General features: G+C 40.4%; 1 protein-coding gene across 1 annotated transcript in view; it reads left to right on the top strand.

Moving 5' to 3' along the window:
• Positions 1 to 3,444: 3,444 nt before the first annotated feature.
• Positions 3,445 to 19,904, top strand: part of chrna11 (cholinergic receptor, nicotinic, alpha 11) — a 35,920-nt gene continuing 19,460 nt past the window's right edge. The window contains exons 1-5 of the mRNA XM_012875311.3: positions 3,445 to 3,722; positions 8,279 to 8,418; positions 9,765 to 9,809; positions 12,707 to 12,816; positions 12,907 to 12,986. Of these exons, the coding sequence (XP_012730765.2) occupies positions 3,515 to 3,722; positions 8,279 to 8,418; positions 9,765 to 9,809; positions 12,707 to 12,816; positions 12,907 to 12,986 (583 nt within the window). The 5' untranslated portion in view covers positions 3,445 to 3,514. The remainder of the gene's footprint in view (positions 3,723 to 8,278; positions 8,419 to 9,764; positions 9,810 to 12,706; positions 12,817 to 12,906; positions 12,987 to 19,904) is intronic.

The raw sequence follows: 19,904 nt of genomic DNA, 5'->3' as shown, positions 1-19,904 counted from the left end.
CTATTCTATTCTATTCTATTCTATTCTATTCTATTCTAGGTGACAGACTTAAACAAACATATGTGTGGAGGAACAATACATTCTTTTAATAAGTAAAAACCTGAAAAGGGCTGTGTGTGTTTGTTTCTAACCTCATTACTCTGATATCCCTCGATAAAATTCAGTACAACCAGCAACCTTAAAAAGTCACTTTATTACAGTGTAATCTAACCTCGGTGTAAATCCAGGTTTTCTGTGGAGGCCTCAGCCGTATGTTAATTGCCACTGAGGAACAAATGGCATCATGAAGGCCAAGTAACACGACAGACAGGTCAAGGAGAAAGGTGATGAGGAGTTTAAAGCTGAGTTAGGTTATAAAACCACATCCCAAGCTTTAAACATATAAAAAAAACATGCCAAAGAATCCATGATCTGAAAATGGAAAGACTATGGTGCAACTGCAAAAACACCAAGACATCAACATCCATCTAAATTGACTGACTGGGCAAGGAGCTAATTATGGACAAATATTTAACTCCATCAAGAATGAGTATCTAATCTCCACCAAATCTCCAATATTAGGTGTATCTATATATATTTTGAAAAACATACGGCTGTTTAAAATTATTATCAGCATGAGGAATCTAAAGGGGTCCTTGGAAATTTTTTACCGCTGCTAAGGGGTTTGAGAACCCCTGCCCTGACGGAGCACATTACCCTGAACACACCATTATAAACGATGATGCTTGTCCTTAGCAGGGACACGGCAGCCGGTCAGAGCTGATTGGAGGATGAAAGACGAAAAATGCATAAAAAAAACATGTTAGATGTTATGAAAGTTCACCTTTCAACAGGAAAATGGCCCTGAACTTACAGCCAGGGCTGCCATGGTGTGGTTTATATCAAAGTACGTTTATGTGTTAAAGCGGCCTAGTCAAAGTCCGGCCCTTGACCTGACAGGAAATCTGTGGCAGGACTCAAACATTGATGTTCATGGATGCTCTCCAACAAATATGTCTGACTCTATGCTGATTTCTGTGGTGGATATATAAAAAAAAAAAAAACAGTGCAGAAATAGTTCTGCCTGTAGATCTGCAAAGCTGGTGTCTCTACATAGTTTAGACACTCTGTATTTTATTTTTATTCTAATAAGCATGGTTCTGTTTGTCGTAAAACACGTACAGTTTCAGTAAAATGACCTTTTCAAATTGAAAAGCACCGTATGTGGAACGAACTCCCTTTTCCCGACGGAAATCTGTCGCCGTTAACGCCTCGCCTCCGTCCTGCTCTCTGCTCCTCTAACTTTCTCCTCCCGGTTAATTGAGACCGCCACCTCACTGCTCCCTGACAACACTCCTGCCGGTGCTGAGCTCCTGCCAGCGTGCACTCGGAGAATAAACCACCAGATGTCACCCACGCCTCGGCGCCTCCAAGCTGTGTCTTTACGAGGCCTAATGAATTTACTTTCCTGGCTCTGTGTCACACTGGTTGCTCGGTGCACAACGACATGACGTGCAGGAAGTCCGTTTTGCAGGAATTAAAAATAAAGAAGCGATTCTGCTCCCCTCGCTGTTGCAAATGTGCCGTTTTTTTTTTTTTCCCTGCTTTTTCTCAACTCGGCCATCATTCTTTTTCGCCTCAGAGGGCCACTCTCCATCCTCTGTGTGCAGCAGAGCATAAATGTGTACCTCCGGATGTGCGACAGGCTTCCTGAGAGAGGGGGGGTAATTCCGAAGGGCAGCAGAAGTAATAGGGTAATCTATTATACAGTCTAAGTCTTTCTTCCTCATTTTCTTGCCCTCCCCCCACACCTCCTCCTCCTCTCTGTGCCTCCGTCTTCCAGCTTCTCGCTGCCTCTGCCCTTGCATCAGCATTTCGCGAGGACAAATGAGGAGTAGAGTTTAACTATGCACATTCCCAGTGTCCTCCTGCAGAGCCCAGCACTTTCTCAATTAAACTGGAGTCCATCAGCACCAGCTGATTCAAAAATCTCATTCACACACACATCCCATCCATCCACACTGCAAAAACAGAACTAAAAATAAGTTGAAATTTTCTTGAAATGAGTGTATTTGTACTTTATTTGAGCAGGTAAATAAAATAATCTGCCAATAAAATAAGATTTTTGCACTTAAAATAGAAACAACTCATCTCCATCATCTTATATTAAGTGCAGTTTATCTAAATATCTTATTTTAGGGGTAATAATACTCATTCCATTGGCAGATAATCTCATTTAGCTGCTCAAATCAAGGACAAATACACTCATTTAAAGAAATTTTTACTTATTTTAAGTTCAGTTTTTCCAGTGCAGGGGCCTTTTTTTTTTTTTTTTTTTTTTTTGGTCCGGCGGTGTATGGCCGTCACCGCTGTGGTGCGTTATCACAAGTTAAAGAATGCGTCGTGGTGATTTCTGAGCCATGCGGCGCTGCACATGTTAACACAAGGCAGGGATGCGTGAAGGAAGGAGGCCGAGTTGATGTAAAACTGATGGGGATTCAGGGAATAATCCACAGATTACTATGTAAGGGTTGAGGCTGTTAGGTGCAGCCAAACATTTTGTTTCTTCTCATTTGACTTAATATAAGCTATTTAAAATTAGTTTAATTAGTTACATTTTTATTTTTCTGGTTATCAAATGTAGTGTACATTGAAAACATTGCACACTATTTACTTGAAACAGTTGCCTGGCAAAGGGCTGGGCCAGTTCCAGAAACAATAAACAAAGCGAAATTTTACCCATTTACAGCCTTTTGGTCACAGACCCACTGCATGGAGGTCTTTTAAAAGGAAAAAAAAAAAGTTAACCAACACAGACAAATACATTTTAATTGTCGATAAATAAAAGGAGAATAAAACAAATGACACAAAAGGATGAAATCTCAGCCAGAATTAAACAATACAGTTTCCAGTCTCTGCATCCTTTCCCGACGCCTTTTCAGTCTTTTCCACCTGAACACTGCAAAAAGAGAACTAGAAATAAGTACAATTTTCTTGAAATGAATGTATTTGTCCTAGATTTGAGCAGGTAAATAAGATTATTTGCCAATGGAATTAGTATTTTTACCCCTAAAATAAGATAATTAGATATACTTCACTTGAAACAAGATGATGGAGATGAGTTGTTCCTATTTTAAGTTAAAAAATCCATTATTCCATTGGCAAATAATCTTATTTACCTGCTCAAGTTAAGGAAAAATTCTCTCATTTCAAGAAATAATTTCCTATTTTGAGTTCTATTTTTGCAGTGAAGTGTCTCGTTCTGCTCCTTCTCCTCAACAGTCTTTCCTGTTTGGACTCCTCAGCATCATCTGTTCAACCAATTAGAGCCTCTCTGTCCTCACCCCCTTCCTTATCTACAACCCTTTCAGTCACATCACTGACATTTTCCTTTCTTTTCCATTTTTAGGCCCACCTCCCTGAGAGGCAGACAGAGCTCCCGGCTCCCATCTCTTCCTCCTCCTCCTCCCCCTCCTCCCCCTCCTCATCCTCTTCCACCATCACCTCCTCCTGCTCCTCCTTCTCCAGCGAGCACATGCTCACGCTGCTTCCATCTGATACCAACTGGATGCGGAGCAAAGCAGCCTCCCAGGTCTCCGCTGCCGTCTACCATCCTCTCTCCGTCCCCTTCTCCTCTGACATCCAGCGCGTCTTCCCGTTTTCTGTTTCCTCCGCTTGTTTCCCGGCCAGGATGTGGCACTCCGTGGCTCTCCTCCTCTCTGGACTCTCCGCTTTGATCAACGGTGAGCCTGACTTCATCTCTCCCACCTCTTTCATTCAGGAGTCTGGCTGCAGCAGTTGCATTTCATAGGAATACAGTCGGGAGTCGGGTGCCTTTCCTCCTCCTTCCTCCCCGGCACACACGTTTTTGCTTCATTTCATTTTGAATTGACAGAGAAACAAAGATTTTAAGGGGGAGAAAAGTGAGAGCATTGCTCACCTGTTTGCTTGTCTGGGGTTTGTTTTTTTGATTAATGTGCTCCTGTTTGTCTGGAGACGCATGTTTCTCTGCTTGGATGGCATTTTTTTTTAAACCAGGCAGACCGACACCTCAATGACAGATGCCAGATGCAGAAAGCTGCAGCTGTCAGAACATTTCACCACTCCAAAATGTCCTTCCTGACCAAATCTGCACTCGCATGAAAGAGGGAACCCCCCCTCCCCTCCTCCCTGCAGAAAAGCACATCAGTTAAATGACACACACAGATCAGCGTCTTGCATCTCGCCGCCCTGTTGCAGCAGCCCAAGAGGCATACACAGGTTTTTGGGGGGCTGACAGAGCTGAGAGGCAGAGCGGGTGAACTTTCCCCATGGGCAAAGCGAGAGAATGAGAGAGAGAGACGGTGCTCGGTCTGAGTTTACGACGAGGCTGTAGATCAAACACCAGAGCGACATGAAAGACACAAGGACGGGGAAGGTAAAAAGTTTCAGACGCCGCTGCTGCAGACCCAGAGACACTCTTCCATCACTCCGAGGGGCTTTGAAGCACACTGCCTGGAGTGTACCTGATGTTTCTCTGACTCACACCGTCTGCTTGTTCTCCAACGCCGTGCAAAAGTTTTTTTTAAATCGCTCCCCGTTTCTTTGAGCATCGCTTCCGACGAGACGGGCTTTTTAAAATACCGCTCGGCCTCATAATAACGAGGTCTTTCTTTCTTAACTCCTCTTCTAGGCAGTCCTCGCTCCTGACCTTCACAGGACGTTTTGAGGCAGATGAATAGAAGATGGAGGGAACAGGATGTAAACAAAAACTCCTTAAAACAAATGAACAGCGTTTGAAAGTCACGTTTTTAAGGAAAGAGCAGACAAAAGTGAGTCAAAACTGAGACAAAACAGAGGAGATGGATAGTTTTTCAGGTGATCTACTACAGAGTGTAGAGATGACGGCCTATAATGTAATTTTTCTGTAAAACTAGTTTGAATAGTTTATTTTTTTATTCAGGTATGTAAATGTGCATGCAACATTTTTTTAAAATGTTCTGAACCTCTATCAGGTATTCTGAAGCCAACATGGCTTCACAGTCACATATCATTTACAAATCCATTGAGCGTTGGGCATAAATCTTTAGACTTTGCTTATTATTTCCCATCTGCACAGCCAGATGGGAAACAAGCTTTGTTGTTTTAAATGGTGGCGACATTTGTTGAAATCTAGCCGGGAATTATTCTGGTGCACAGGAACTACATGCTGGCGCTCATGCTTTTGGGGGAAATAAGTCTGCGGCTTCATTCCTTAACTGCTGGACATGCTGATATTTGAATTATTCATAAGCAGCTGCTGATCTTTCTCTCTATTCACTATTTGTTTCCTTTTTTTTTTTTTTTTTTTTTTTGGTTTCGGTTTACTTATTTATTCTGAGTAGGAAAGAAACAATCTACCACTGGACATTTCCCACCTCCCACGCCTCACTTTGAACTCACCAAGGAGATATTCTGAACTGTACAGCTGATGATTTGCATTATTTTTGGATAATTTTCTCTGTAAATAAATATGTCAGTGTGACTCCGGTGAATATATAACATTTAATATCCTGTCTTTTATAAAGTTCAGGAATTGCGCCAACTGATCAAATCATTTTACATCTATTTCTCATTTGCCCTTCCTTTTCCAGGTTTTAGAAAAAAAAAAAATCTTTACCCAACTAAAGCCAATTTAAAAAGATAACACCTTTGAAAAAAAAATCACTCTGGCTTCAGAGGGAAACAGAGCAACGTCTGCCTTAACAAGAGCGAGTAATGACATTGCTAGGTCCGTCGATGGTCGGTGCCATGTTGTCCTGGAAGCCTTTGATACCGTCAATCATTCTGTCCTCCTGCCTCCCTTAAGCCACCATGTTGGTATCCGTGCCTCTGATCGCTTAAATGGCTTCTGACGCCGGCTTCCCTGGCATTCGTTTCTGGGCCCGGTTTAAAATGCTGCTCCCTTTTTTCCCCCACCAGCATAGCGCCAACTCGTATTTACAGCCTCACCGTTTAGCCAGGGTACTGGAGGTCCACAGCTAATGTTTCTAAATGTCTGAATGATTGTTATTTATTTGCTTTCGTGGTCGACCTCGATCTGGTGATCGATTTACCTTTTCCACAAAAAAAAACGAGCCCAGGATTTCAATCGTTTTAAATCGTTTTAAATCATTCCTGAAGGCCTTTTTTTGTTGTCTATCGTTGAGTTCTGGTGATACTTTGTTTTCTTTATGCTAGTCGTTCCTCGTTATGTTGAACTGTTTTTCTAGCTTTTGCTGCACCTCTAGCCCGAGAGGTTTTGCTTTAAACAAGCTGTGCTAACCCATGCTGGCTTGACTTCAAAGTTTATCTGTAAAAAAAGGAGTGTTTCAAAACACAGCAACAAAAAAACTGTTACGGTAAATTAAATTAGTTGAATCTGGACAGGACATATTGGGTAAAAAAAAAAGTTTAATCTTAAACACGTTTTCCTGTATCTATCAAAGACAATGATTGGTTAACCTGAAATAACCAAAGAGACAATGTCAGTGGGCATCCAGTGTTTTATAGGGTACATTTTTTAAGGGTATAAGTGATAATTTTCTAGATACCATCTTTTTCAGTTTCCTTCAAGCTAGCAGTTCCATTCATCAGCGTGTCTGAAACAACGAGAAGTGGCAGCCAAAAGTTGTTAAAGAGTTTTGACGTCATGTTTGGAAATCCAAAAGCGAAACACAATGCAGTGACAGCAAAGTCTGCAGCTCAGATTTCATAGAGAGAACATTTTACTGGGCCGGTGCTTGGAGACCTAAACAAACCACCATCTTGTGGATATGAAAAGCTGTGTACTCTGTTTTGCATTCTATAATTCACCACCAGGAAGACTGATTCTGACAAAACCTGACTTCTAACAATAAAATCTGGCAGCATTCAGATATGCATACTTTCTGCTGCAGTTCTGGCCAGTATTGTTACGGTGATGTGCACAAGCCTCTGTGTCTCCCAACATCTACTCTGCCAGAATATCTTTCCTTTTGTCAGTGAGCCATGGGTTAGGCTGATGGTGCAAGTCTTGTTTTTTTTTTCCTTGTAATCAGGCTTTATTTTATCTGCGAGGGTTTACGTAAAGCAGGCGACAAAACTTTATTCTCCAGGAATTGCGTGTCCCTCCACTAAACCTATAAATAGAGAGTCCTTTTCAAAATTATACATACAACGGGATCATTTTGGAGGGAGTGGTGATTGATCTAAAGCAATTTAGTGTTGACAGAGAACAAACATAAAACCAAACCACAGTAAAGAAAGCATTTCCTTACCTGATAAACTATGCTCACAAACAACCTCCACAGTTGCCTTGATGGTCTGGCTGTTGACCCCCCTACAAGGGCTATTTCTTCCAGTTGCACCGTCTCTCTCTCTTCTTTCCTGCTTAGATGACGTTTGCAGCAAAACACCACATAATTCATCCAATATATGTTTTTCTAATCACGAAGCCAGTCGTTGTCATATGTACAACAATGCTCTGTTAGACTTTGCTAATCTAAATGACACACAATCATCTATGCATGGTATCTGATTTATTTTTTTAACGATGAGGCAACCAAATGTTTTTGTTGTTGTCAGAAATACTTCTAAAGAAAGCTATATACTTTATATCTCATAAAAACTATTTACTCTGCTGCTAAGAATACATTATATTCAATATTTAGAAACCTCAGGATCTATATAACCCCGAATGAGACAGAAAACTATGAAGGCTTTACTAATTAGGAAAAAAGCGTAATTCAAAGTATGCAAAACAATCTTTACATTTTTAATTACTCAAAAATGCATTTGCAGACGACCTCCAGACATTTAAAACTAGCCACTTTTGGCCTGAAACATTTTGTTGGTATTTCTAATTGGTTTCCCAAGGGTTCTTTGAGTTTCTTTTTAAATCTCTCTTTTTAATTTCCTGCTGGATTATATTAATCTGTTATAATTGTTGAGTGATTTATTCTGAGCGAAGAGCAGGACCTTTATGTCACGTCTCATTTGTACATTTCAGTGTGGCTAAAAGTGATAAAGTATTGGACTAATTTTGCAATTACTCTTCCCGTTTCACCCCATTTATCCTTTACATTCAAGTCACATTTCCCTGAAATGGTTTTTACATTCAAAAGTTAATTTTCTCTGAATTAAATCTACTGGTTAGGGTCTGTTACAAATGACTTTTGTCTGCGGATGCTGTTTAATCCCAACTCCATTTCACTGGTTGAGTTTTTCCATTAATGTTGGAATAATCTTGGTTGCAGACCTTACTGGGCACCACATGTGGATCTTTTTGCCAGATGTAAGTCGTGTTTTGGTTTTTATTTAGTGTCACTGCAGGGGCCTCACCAGAGGAACCTGCTGAAAAACCTCCTGAAGGACTACAACCGGATGGAGCGGCCGGTGGGGAATGACTCCCATCCTCTGACGGTCTTCTTCACCCTCAGTTTAATACAGATCATGGACGTGGTAGGTTCATGCAAACATTATATTAATATTAATATTAATCTGTCTCTGCTGTTTAAAGCAGTCTTTAATGTCATTGGACCTTATACCTTTTCAATAATTCACTGCTTGCTGACCCCAGGTCAGGTCCAAGCATAATTTGAATGCTGTTTAAAAAATCTGATTTGGATTTGTTGAGCTCATTCTTCTGAATCAGTTCCCTTCAGGGTCTCTAATAAGTTGTTGTGCAGGAGTGCAGGACAGTTTGCGGACTAAGATTGAACCCAAAACTCTCTAAAACGTTGGACAAACATATTTGCTCTCATTTGGTTTGCTTCCCATTTGTAATTTAGTGGTATTTCTGTAGCTAAACCAACCTTTATCTTTGGTTACTCTTAATCATGGAGTTCCACAGGGTTCTGTTACTGGCCCTATTTTATTTCTGCCTTTTTGCTTCCCTTTTTTATTTACTGTAAGTTGTTTAGTGATACTGCCTATCCCTGCTATGCTGAGGACGTCCAGCTTTTTACTGCTTTCAAACCCCTGAATGTTGTGAAAGTTTAAGTCCTAAATAACTGTTTAAAAAGCACAACATCATGATTGTGTGATAAACTTCTCCAGTTGAAAAGAGAAGGAAATGTTGGCCCTTATTTAAGCTCCAGGTATCGATCTCCCAGTTTGTTGGACTCCTGGGTACAACGAGGGATATTTGATAATTTATCAGTTGAACCATCTTGTACTCATTTTCAATTCAATTCAATTCAATTTCAATTAAATTTTATTTATATAGCGCCACTGCATGAAACATGTAATCTCGAGGCACTTTACAAAGTCAAAATCAATCATATTATACAGATTGGTCAAAAATTTCCTATATAAGGGAACCAGTTGATTGCTTCAAAGTCCCGATAATCAAATTTTCTGTTTATTATTTCTGTTTTAATCAGTCAAGGAATATTGATGAATAGATAATTTATATATTAAATGCTGTGATGGCAATGGGTTATTAGGTGGTTTATATCCTTTTACATGGATAACTGCGATTCTCCTTTTTCTTCCCATTGTAAAATGTCTGTGGATAAAACTTTAACTAGATTTAGGCACTTCCATGACACAACTCATCGTAAAACACAAAGGATAATTCGTTTACTTACGTGCTTTCTTAGCTCTTCGTTATGTGATTATAGACATCAGATGGGGAAATCATAGAACATACGGACAGCTTAAAAACTTAAATGCTGCCTTGTTATCCTTTCTGTTTCTTACATCTTGAGCTCAGCAACTGATGTACGCTGGTTTCAAACTCTCTGTCTTGGGATTCACAGATTAAATGATTTGAACAAAACACTTGAATACTTTTTGTGTTTCAGGATGAGAAGAACCAGGTTCTCACCTCGAACATGTGGCTTCAGATGGTAAGGACCTTCTGTTTGACTCCTCTGCTGTTCGGGGTGTGCAGCTTTTATGAACCACTTTGTATAATCTGTAACGGCAAAATTAAGGTCACAAGAGTTGCTGTAACCCACTATTTCTAAATTTAGAGCTGAGGAACTTTCTTTCTTTGGAAAGTACCAGTTAAATGACTGCTTGCCTAAAACAAAGGAAAATCATCACCTAGATCTAACTGAGCAAATGCGTTCGTCGTAAAACGATTGCATTCATACTCTTTGTAAAATGAAGGCTTTTCCACCCTTTTTAATTCTAGGATAAAATAAAACGTGAATGGTCTTTTGATGATTCTGGAGTCACTGTAATGTAACCTAAAGACACACAGCAGGTTTTTATGTCATTATAATGGAAACGCTCTGTCTGAAAGATATGACTCGGTATCTTATTGAAAGACCTTCACCAGCGATAACTTGGAGTCTTTTTCTGTTTGACTTTATTAGTCTTTCACATCATCATGGAGGGATAATCATCCCGCTATTCTTTACAACATTGCTTCAGTTCATTTAGGTTTGCAAACATCTCAAGGTCCCATAACAGTAAATTAGCTGTCACTGGGCCATTCGGACACCATTATTCTTTTCTTTTTTTCAGCCATTCTGCTGAAAGCTTGCTGCTGTGTTTAGGAGCATTTTCCTGTTGAGGACTTTTTAAACCAATCTTCAGCTGTTTGACGGACTACATTTGAAACAAAACTTTGTTACATGGATGAGATTATTGTCAGATCAAGCTAATCAGGTCTTCTGGCTGCAACATAACACCAAATCATCACGCCTCCACTACCATGCAGTTAGACGGAAATGTTGGGGGAACATTAGGTGCTGAATTTCAAATCAATTCAATTCAATTTTATTCATATAGCGCCAATTCATGAAACATGTCATCTCGAGGCACTTTACAAAATCAAGTTCAATCATATTATACAGATTGGGTCAGATTATACAGATTGGTCAAAAATTTCCTATATAAGGAAACCAGTTGATTGCTTCAAAGTCCCGACAAGCAGCATTCACTCCTGGAGAAGCGTAGAGCCACAGGGAGAGTCGTCTGCATTGTCCATGGCTTTGCAGCAATCCCTCATACTGAGCAAGCATGAAGCGACAGTGGAAAGAAAAACCACCCATTAGCGGGAAGGAAAAACCTCCGGCAGAACCGGGCTCAGTATGAACGGTCATCTGCCTCGACCGACTGGGGGTTACAGAAGCAGAGACACAACAAGACAGACAAAAAAGCACAGAAGCACACATTGATCCAGTAATCTGTTCTACATTAGATGGTAGTAGCGGGTGAGCCGTCTTCTCTGGATGATGTCACAGTTAACAGAACGCCAGACCAGGTGTACCTACTATGAAGAAAAAGAGAGAGAGCAAAAAGTTAAAAGCTGAAATGACGACAGTCATTTCAATGTAATACAATGCAAAACTGGAGAACAGTAGAACTCAGTAGAGTGAGAAAATTAGGCCCTGATGTCCTCCAGTAGCCTAGGCCTATCACAGCACAACTACAGAGGTAGCTCAGGGTAACATGAGCCACTCTAACTATAAGCTTTGTCAAAAAGGAAAGTTTTAAGATTAGTCTTAAAAGTAGACGGGGTGTCTGCCTCACGGACCAAAACTGGGAGTTGGTTCCACAGGAGAGGAGCCTGATAGCTAAAGGATCTGCCTCCCATTCTACTTTTAGAGACTCTAGGAACCACCAGCAGACCTGCAGTCTGAGAGCGAAGTGCTCTGTTAGGAACATACGGGGTAATCAGAGCTCTGATATATGATGGAGCTTGATTATTAAGGGCTTTATACGTTAGAAGGAGAATTTTAAATTATATTCTTGATTTAACAGGAAACCAATGAAGGGAAGCTAAAATTGGAGAAATATGATCCCTCTTGTTGATTTTCATCAGAACTCTTGCCGCAGCATTTTGGATCAGCTGAAGGCTTTGAACTGCATTTTGTGGACTTCCTGATAGTAAAGAATTACAATAGTCCAGCCTTGAAGTAACAAATGCATGGACTAGTTTTCTAGCATCACTCCTGGACAGAATGTTTCTAATTTTGGTGATATTCCTGAGGTGAAAAAAGGAAACTCTGGAAACCTGTTTAATATGGGATTTAAACATTTGCTGAGAGATCCTCTCCTGGGAAGACTGTTAACGGACTTTAATGTTTTTCTCTTGTGAAAAGTCTTTCTTGCTATAATAAGATACACTTAAAATTAATTGGAAAGTTGCTGCTCTGCGGTCATGCTGTTTTTTTTTCCTCCCTCCATGACAGCGTGAAAACACTCTACTTTATACTCTAGACCGGTTAATTGCCCAAACTCCTTTTTTCATAGAAGTGGTCACACCTGCTGATGAAAAGTGCATTTGATTAGTGGGTCCTTTTTGTAATTATTGAAACTGGTAAGGACCACATTATTTTATTATATCATAATAAGTGAATAAGTTTAAATGATAGACTGCGTGCATTGTTTTATATGACTGCAGGGGGTTTCTAATGCATCGGCAGTTTATATATTTCAAACGAAACATGGTATTTAACCATAGCTGACGCAGAGAGATGCCTCCTGTTTGTAAATTCGGCTAAAGGACGGTTTGCCTCTCTTTCGTATGCGCAGAAAAACCCTTTATGCTGCAGTCTTTGCAAATATTAGACACAACTTTGAACGCTGCTGCTGCATACTGTGAACTTTGTTGAAAGTGCATGCAATATTTAAGCATTGTGCAGCGAGACATGAGATTTCTCTCTTGGTTGGGGGGGGGGGTATCCTTTGGTATTAATCTATTTCTGTTCATCTGGAACTGAGGATACGGTGTCTTTCCTGTAAATCTGCACGGCCCACGTCATCTTCTCTGTCTCTGTGGGTTTAAAAGAGTTGGTACGACCACTACCTCCAGTGGAACCAGAGCGAACACCCCGGCGTGAAAAATCTTCGCTTCACCACAGATCAGATCTGGACTCCGGACATTCTGCTCTACAACAGGTAAAACACCTGAACACACGCCTTCACGCGGGCGCGCCTGCCCAAGCCCAATCGGCAGGTGGTGACACCTCCTCCCCTGTCCTCCCTCAGTGCAGATGATGACTTCGACTCCACCTTTAAGACCAACGTCCTGGTGAACTCCAGCGGCTTTGCCAAGTACCTGCCTCCAGGTTGGATTTTTCCCTTTTTGTATTGCATGCCGCCTTTAAAAAGTATTCAAATATTAAACGTGTTCACATTTCTTGCACTGCAACGGCAAAATTCAAAACGTCTGTGTTGAAACGTCATGTGACCACTCCTCATCCCGTCCACTCTGACCAGCTTCCCTGTTCCTGCTAAAGGAAAGCCTCCCCACAACATGATGCTGCCACCACCATCTTTCATATTCAAGAGGGCGTGTGCAGCATTTCTTCCACCAGCTGCATGTAAGCTTGCTGTGGCCCCTACATAGCTCATGAAAACTAGGGTTGGGAATTGATAAGATTTTCACGACTCCGATTCCCTTATCGATTCTGTGAAACGATTTGATTCCTTATGAATTCTCTTTTCGATTCCAATTTGGGGAAAAAAGGAGAACAAACTGTTTGATGTTTAATGAAACAGCATTACTGTATAATTTCGGGAAATAAACTCATCTGCCCCTGATTTAAATAAACCAGCGTCACCTTTCTCTCGCTCCCTGAAATGCGGAGCAACTTCGTAGCATGTTTCGTTACATCCACTGCAATAGCTAGAATCATGTAAGAGTTCCAGCTACCAGTAGTTCTAATTAAACATGAAGGGCTGGATTAACGATAAAGGCACGCTCCCTTAATAACCCCAAAGAGAGGTAGGAAAATGGTTTATTTCCAGAAATGGCATATTTTTTACTAGGCACCACATTAAGCACAGCCAGTGATGTAAAACTAGCTAGTGTTGCGTTTTCATGCTGGTCGTAACTTTAGCTTCTGTCCGGTAAGAATCAAAAACACAGGATTCGTTAAAATGTATGCCATGTTGTGTGCGCAGGTGTTTCTGCCTGTTGGATGTATTTCCTTCCGCAGATGTAATTGTCACTTTGCAATGATTGCAAAGCGCTTTGTTGCCATCTTTCTCTTCCTTAAAATGAAGCCAAACTTTCCCCGATGGGGCGGCATTTTTTTTGTTTTGCTTTAAGCCTGGTCGTGCACAAGTTACGCACACATGCTTATGCCATGTGCGTAACTTGCGTAAAAAAATTGACGTAACTTGCGTAAAAAATGGAATCGAAAAGAGAATCGTTAAGCCAGCTGCCAAACGGTGCCATGGAATTTGAAAACACAGAACCGTTCTGAACAGGAACTGGTTTTCGATTCCGAGCCCTAATGAAAACTGCAACAGGGATTCTTATAGCTCTCTAAATCAAAGACTTTCTCCTTGCAACGATTTCATAAAGACCGGCAAAGTCTCAATCGAAGTCAACTGTCAGCAGATTCTTCCACCTGAGCTGCAGATGTCTGCAGCTCCTCCTGAGTTACCAGAGATCCGTAGGCTTCTTCTATAGCTGAGGGGCTCGGCCGCTTCTTGGTCAGCTCAGCGTTGTTGCCTACGCTTTCATTTTCATATAATAGATTGATCAGAGCTCTGTGTATCGTTCAAAGCTGGGAGATTTATTGTTTTATTACCTGAGCCTGCATTAGTTTCCTCCCTGACCTGTTTACTGTGTTTTTCTTTTCTGAGAAGACGCTGTTTGTACGCTGACGTTCTCTAGCAAACGTCAGAGCCTTTCGCAAACAGCTGGAGTTATGCTAAAATTAAAGCACAGAGTTGGGGGTTTGCCGGTTTAATGAATTGACCTCAGCAGGGAATTCGGTGCGCTGGACTTTATTTTGTTAAATAAATGCGTAATTCTCCTTCAGCTCTACAGCAACGCACTACTTTGTATTGGTCTGTCATCGAATGCATAGACGAAATGTGGAGAAGTCCAAGTGGTATGAATACTTTTGCAAGGCTCAGTACTTTATATAATTTAAATCGTCAAAGCTCCCTCTTCCATCATCCTTGTCTGGTTCCCCATTTGCCAGAGGGGCAGCATCTCATCCAGCTGCCTCTCTGTGTGCTCTCTCGTTTCTTCGTTTGACATGAATTTTTAATCCACACAAAAACAACATTTGTGTGTCTAAACCTGCTCAGAGCGCTCACTTCCTCCTCCCTTTATCAAAACCACACGTTGCAAAGGTAACAACTCCCTCGGGGGTTTTCACGGGTGTTTGCTTCGTATTTTCTCAGGCCCTCCCAGATTAAAGGAGCCTCGGAGTGAATCCCATTGTGCAGTCAGGGGTTAGGGCTTCAATTACCCACTACAGTGAAAGGCACGGACATCATTCAGTCCGTGGACCGGATTTATCGAATCACTGCTGCTGAGTGTGTTTAAGTCTCCTCTATGCTGTGATTTAGATCAGACTCGGTAAACGGAAGCTTTAAAGGAAAAGCTCAGGTGTGGAAAAATGAGCGGGGGCATTTCTGATGGCCTGAGCTGGTGACTGTCTTAAAATAATTGTATCTTTCATTGCAGGAGCATGTTCTCATATTACAGTTTTTATTGGTTGCTTTGACCTGTTTGAAGAAACCGGCCACCTCTCAGTTTTCATCATCACCATCTCTGCAGAGCAAAAGACACATCTTGCAAATGAGTTAACCCATTTTCATTGGTTTGACACATTTTCCCCACCCTTTTGCAAAACAGTTAACACAGATGTCATTCAAGCAGTCCAAACTCCATTGCTTTAGCTGTGGTAGCAAAACAGAAAACAAATGGTCCAAGCTCTTGATGAAATCACTGAAGCACCTGATTGACACTTCTTTACACAATTTTTCAATTTGCAGTCAGTTTGCAGGCTTTACGTAAAAGGTGCCATGTTGTATGTTGTTCTTTGCAAGCATGGATGGTTTAAGGCAGATAAGAGTCAGAGTAAGAGGAAGATGGGTTAGGGGAAGAAGATTATGAGGAAGAGGAATCCATGTGTGAGGTGGCATTGTAGCTGGAAGGGCTGAAATTACAGATGAAATTCAGGCAACTATGATTGATCATGTGGTAAATCATGGCCTTTCACTTAGAGGGGGGGGGGACAAAGAGTCCAACCTGTTCTCAATAGAAACAAGGTTGCATCCATTGTAAGAGTTTTTCGATGGGAGAGCAGGTATTGCTGCTATACAGTATATACAGATATATCTGTATCTATTCCTATAGAGGAATTATTCAGTGCATGGAGATGGAAGGTATATGATCACCGCCCCTATGAGCAGATGCCCTTGCTCAATGCAATGACTGCTGCTGCCCATGATATAGATGCAGAGGCATGTCAAGGATGGATCAGGCATGCAAGAAGATTTTTCCCTAGGTGCATCACAAGGGAAAATATTGAGTGTGATGAAGATGAGGCCATGTGGCCTATTCGTCAAGAGAGAAGAGACTAGAAGAGACAGACAGCTCTAGTATCTTCTATTGGAATATTTCATTTGTAGCCACAATCTGAGAAAAAAAAGAGTAATCAATAAAATTTGGATCACAGCATATCTGAGTCTGGATCCATTTTTTGCAAGAAGGCAAAGTTGACTACAAATGATACTGACATGTAAGCTGCGTACAGTCTTTGGCTACAATGAACCAGCAATGCTGCACTGATTCACATTGAGTGTGGTATTTTGCATTTTGTTGTCACTTGTGTAATGAATGATTGGAAGGGCTCAAACATTTGTGTGCAGGTTGTGTTGTTTGAGGGTTAAAATTTGCTTTTGGTTCATATTTTAAATGTTTTGGCAGAGTCGGAGCCTTTTGCAAACAAAATGTGTAATTTTGACCATTGTTGCCACTGTTTAGGCCTCAGCGTTAACTGTTTTGAAAAATGTGGGTTTTGAGTTGTGCAATCTATAAAAACTGTATATCAGAGTACATTGATTTAAACATGGTATGTGAAGAAATGATTGTCTTAAAAAAAAAAATCCCTGGTGGAAAAGTCTTAGGTAGCCCTAAGAATCCCCATAAAATAAATGTTGCTGAAGCTTATTTTAAATTTCTACTTGACTATTTAAAGTTAAGAAATTCTAGGAACTTTTAATTGGTAATCCGTGACTTCCCGTTTTTTCCCCCCTGTGTTATCAAATGACGCAACAGAAAGGTTTATTTCTTTTAGCCACAGGCCACCAGACCGGACGAGGTCTCATATCTGTCCTGCTCCCACGCACTGTGAGGGAGACAATAAAGGAGGTTAAAAAAAAAAAGAGTCTTCAAAGCTTTGTGTTTGAAAAACCATGGCGTGTTAGCCTCAGCAGGTCTCCATTAGATGCTATCTACATGCCGCACGATTGTTTAGTAAGAGTGCAAGAAAAGAAGAGAAGCGTTTTCTGTCTTTTCATCTCGTAAACACGAGGAGTTTGCAGAACTGAAACCGGAACCATTAATTAGAAACGTGTGCTTTGGGCAGATGAGATTTAGGTTCAATGTTTTGGCAACAAACACTCTAGATGGGTTTGAAGTGATGAAGTATGTGGAAAAGCACAGCGATGGAGGGGTGATGCTGTGGGGCTGTTGTTCTTTTAAAGGGATTCCTGATAGAATTTAACAATTTGAAACGTTAAAGGGTTTGACTGAAGCCTCTAAGGAAGGGCTTCCCAAACTTCTCAGCCTGTCATCCCCAAAATAACAATGCCAGAGACTGGCAACCCCCTTTTTTCCCCAGAAATTAGGGTCGTAAAACTGCAAGAAAATATTAGTAATTTTATGAAAACTCTTCCCCCTGTGTTAAAATGAGCAATGTTGAGAATCTTGTAAAGTTATACTTTGATATCTGTTTCACAAATAAAGAAATACTAAATCATTTTAGCAAATCAGAGTCAAATTATCATTAGTGTCAGGTCTTTGAAACCGTTATGCAAACGATTGCGTGACTTTATTCTCGTATATGACTTTATTCCCATGATGTTCCTTATCCTTGTACACCTAATATTCTTGTAATTTTAAAATACATAAATAAATTCATATTATGGTAATATTAGTTTAAAGAGAATAAATTATTGGCAGTAGATTTCTACACAAAAACTAAAAAATTATTTTCACATTATTTGCAAGATTTTGCATCATCACTTGGATCATCTTGTGGGTCCTGACCCCCGCTTTGGGAACCCCAAATATGTTATACGACATATCGATAGCAGGGGTGCCGATCATTGTGTGATCTGTTATTTTATTGGAAACAAAGATTTTTTTCCCTGCAATGATTAAATGTACTCTGTAAAGGTTGGAGTTTCCTAAATTATTAGTGTGAAATCATGCTGCTGCTGCCAGCAAACAGTTTTAAGGCGTTTTACACACATATTTACCATGATGCAAATGGCGTGGTCAGTACTTTACTAAAAGAAGACATAGGCAGATCTCAGTTTTCCACTCCATACCATATTGTGGCTGCTTCGCTCTGATTAATGACAGTTCAGACAAAAGGTGCAGAAGGTCTCAGCTCTTATCTCGACTGTGCGACATTTACAACGAGGCAATCTCTTCTCAAGGCTATGTAATGCTTCCAATGGAAGTGATTTTTTTTCCCTGCTGTATTTTAGGAGCCGCCTTTACACTGTGACAGCAACAAAAAGGAAAGCTCAGGAGCCTTTTCTCTTTTTTTTTGAGCTTCAAGGTTGCTCGTTATCGTTTTTGAGAGCGGTTATAGGAATACGCTGCAGAAGAGATCAGTTGATTTTTTTTTTGTGTCTTATCTGGGTTCTGTTAGATTCATAATGATGTGACTAATATTTAATTTTGTTCTGATACAGCAAGTGCAATTTTTTTTATACTCTATTGTATAGGGTGGAAATATTACAGCTCAATTTAATGAGAAATAGAAATGAACACGATTTATATATGTACAAGTGCAGTCTGTTGTTATACAGACTTTTTACATTGCTGCGTGCAAAATAATGACAACAATAACATATTTTTAAATAAGTTACTATTTCCCAGTCATGAAGCTATGTATCACACACTGCCAAAAAAGTAACAAAGAAATGTATCACGATTAATTGCTTATCACCAGTCAAGTCAATTACAGCAAATTAAAAATTATTATATTAATAACTAATCACACTATGATTGAATTAAATAAAAAAAGCGCCAACGAAATAAAACAAGCATTCTGTCAGGCAACCAGGGGTTGGAGGAGAGGAAACAGTCAGAATAAAGCAAATCTGTTTTCCCGCACCTTACCTCATTGTTTAAACCAGAGGATAGTTGTCTAAATTCCCACCTGGGCGCCTTTTGTAGCTCCTGGAATCATTTTAAATTAATAGTTACAGAGCAGGCCCTTTTTAAAACTCTTTTTACTGATATTATTTGCTGGAAAATTATAATCGACCTAAAGTGAAGGAATGAACCCAAGGGGCAAAAAGGTTGGACCTGCACTCCTTTTGTGTTAGAGAAAAGAGAATGATATGTAATCACTGATCCTTAATAAAGCTGATTCTTAAGAATCAACTAAATTAAATCTCTCACTAACAGAATTTAATGTATTGATTCCCTATTTAAAATTAAATAATGAAGAATTGTTTTCCTCCAAATTTCTCAAGGTCCTTTTAATCAGATCTAAAGTCATGGTAGTGATCAAAACCTAAGAATGTTTGGACTTTTGTCTTTCGGGCCGACGCCACAGAGCGCTATTTTCTAAAACCAGCTGCTGCAGAGAATGGCTTCTACCCCCAGGCTGTCTCTCTGATGAACACAACGAACACCTCACAGCCGGAGTAGTCAGCCACACTGCTGTGAAACAAAACAACTATATTTGCGCTACCACAACCTACGTTTCCCCCCCCCTCCCCCTGCATAGCGTTCATCATTTATACCCGGTGTCTGTACGCCGCGAGCACTGCGAGCCGTGTAGGTCAAATTCCTGCATTGTGCACACAATCAGGGCCAATTAAAACTGATTCTGATCCAGCCTATAACGTTTATGTTTTGAACATCCCATGCTGTGGTTTGAAGCACTGAGTGGCTTCTTTGTGATATAACAAAGAGTTTTCCTTTATTTACAGGACTGTTATATTGGTATTTTACCAAGACTTAGACTTAGACAACTTTATTTGTCATT

The sequence above is a fragment of the Fundulus heteroclitus genome, chromosome 13 (genome assembly GCF_011125445.2).
Source record: "Fundulus heteroclitus isolate FHET01 chromosome 13, MU-UCD_Fhet_4.1, whole genome shotgun sequence".
Taxonomy (NCBI): Eukaryota; Metazoa; Chordata; class Actinopteri; order Cyprinodontiformes; family Fundulidae; genus Fundulus; species Fundulus heteroclitus.
This window is presented reverse-complemented; position numbering and strand designations above follow the sequence as displayed.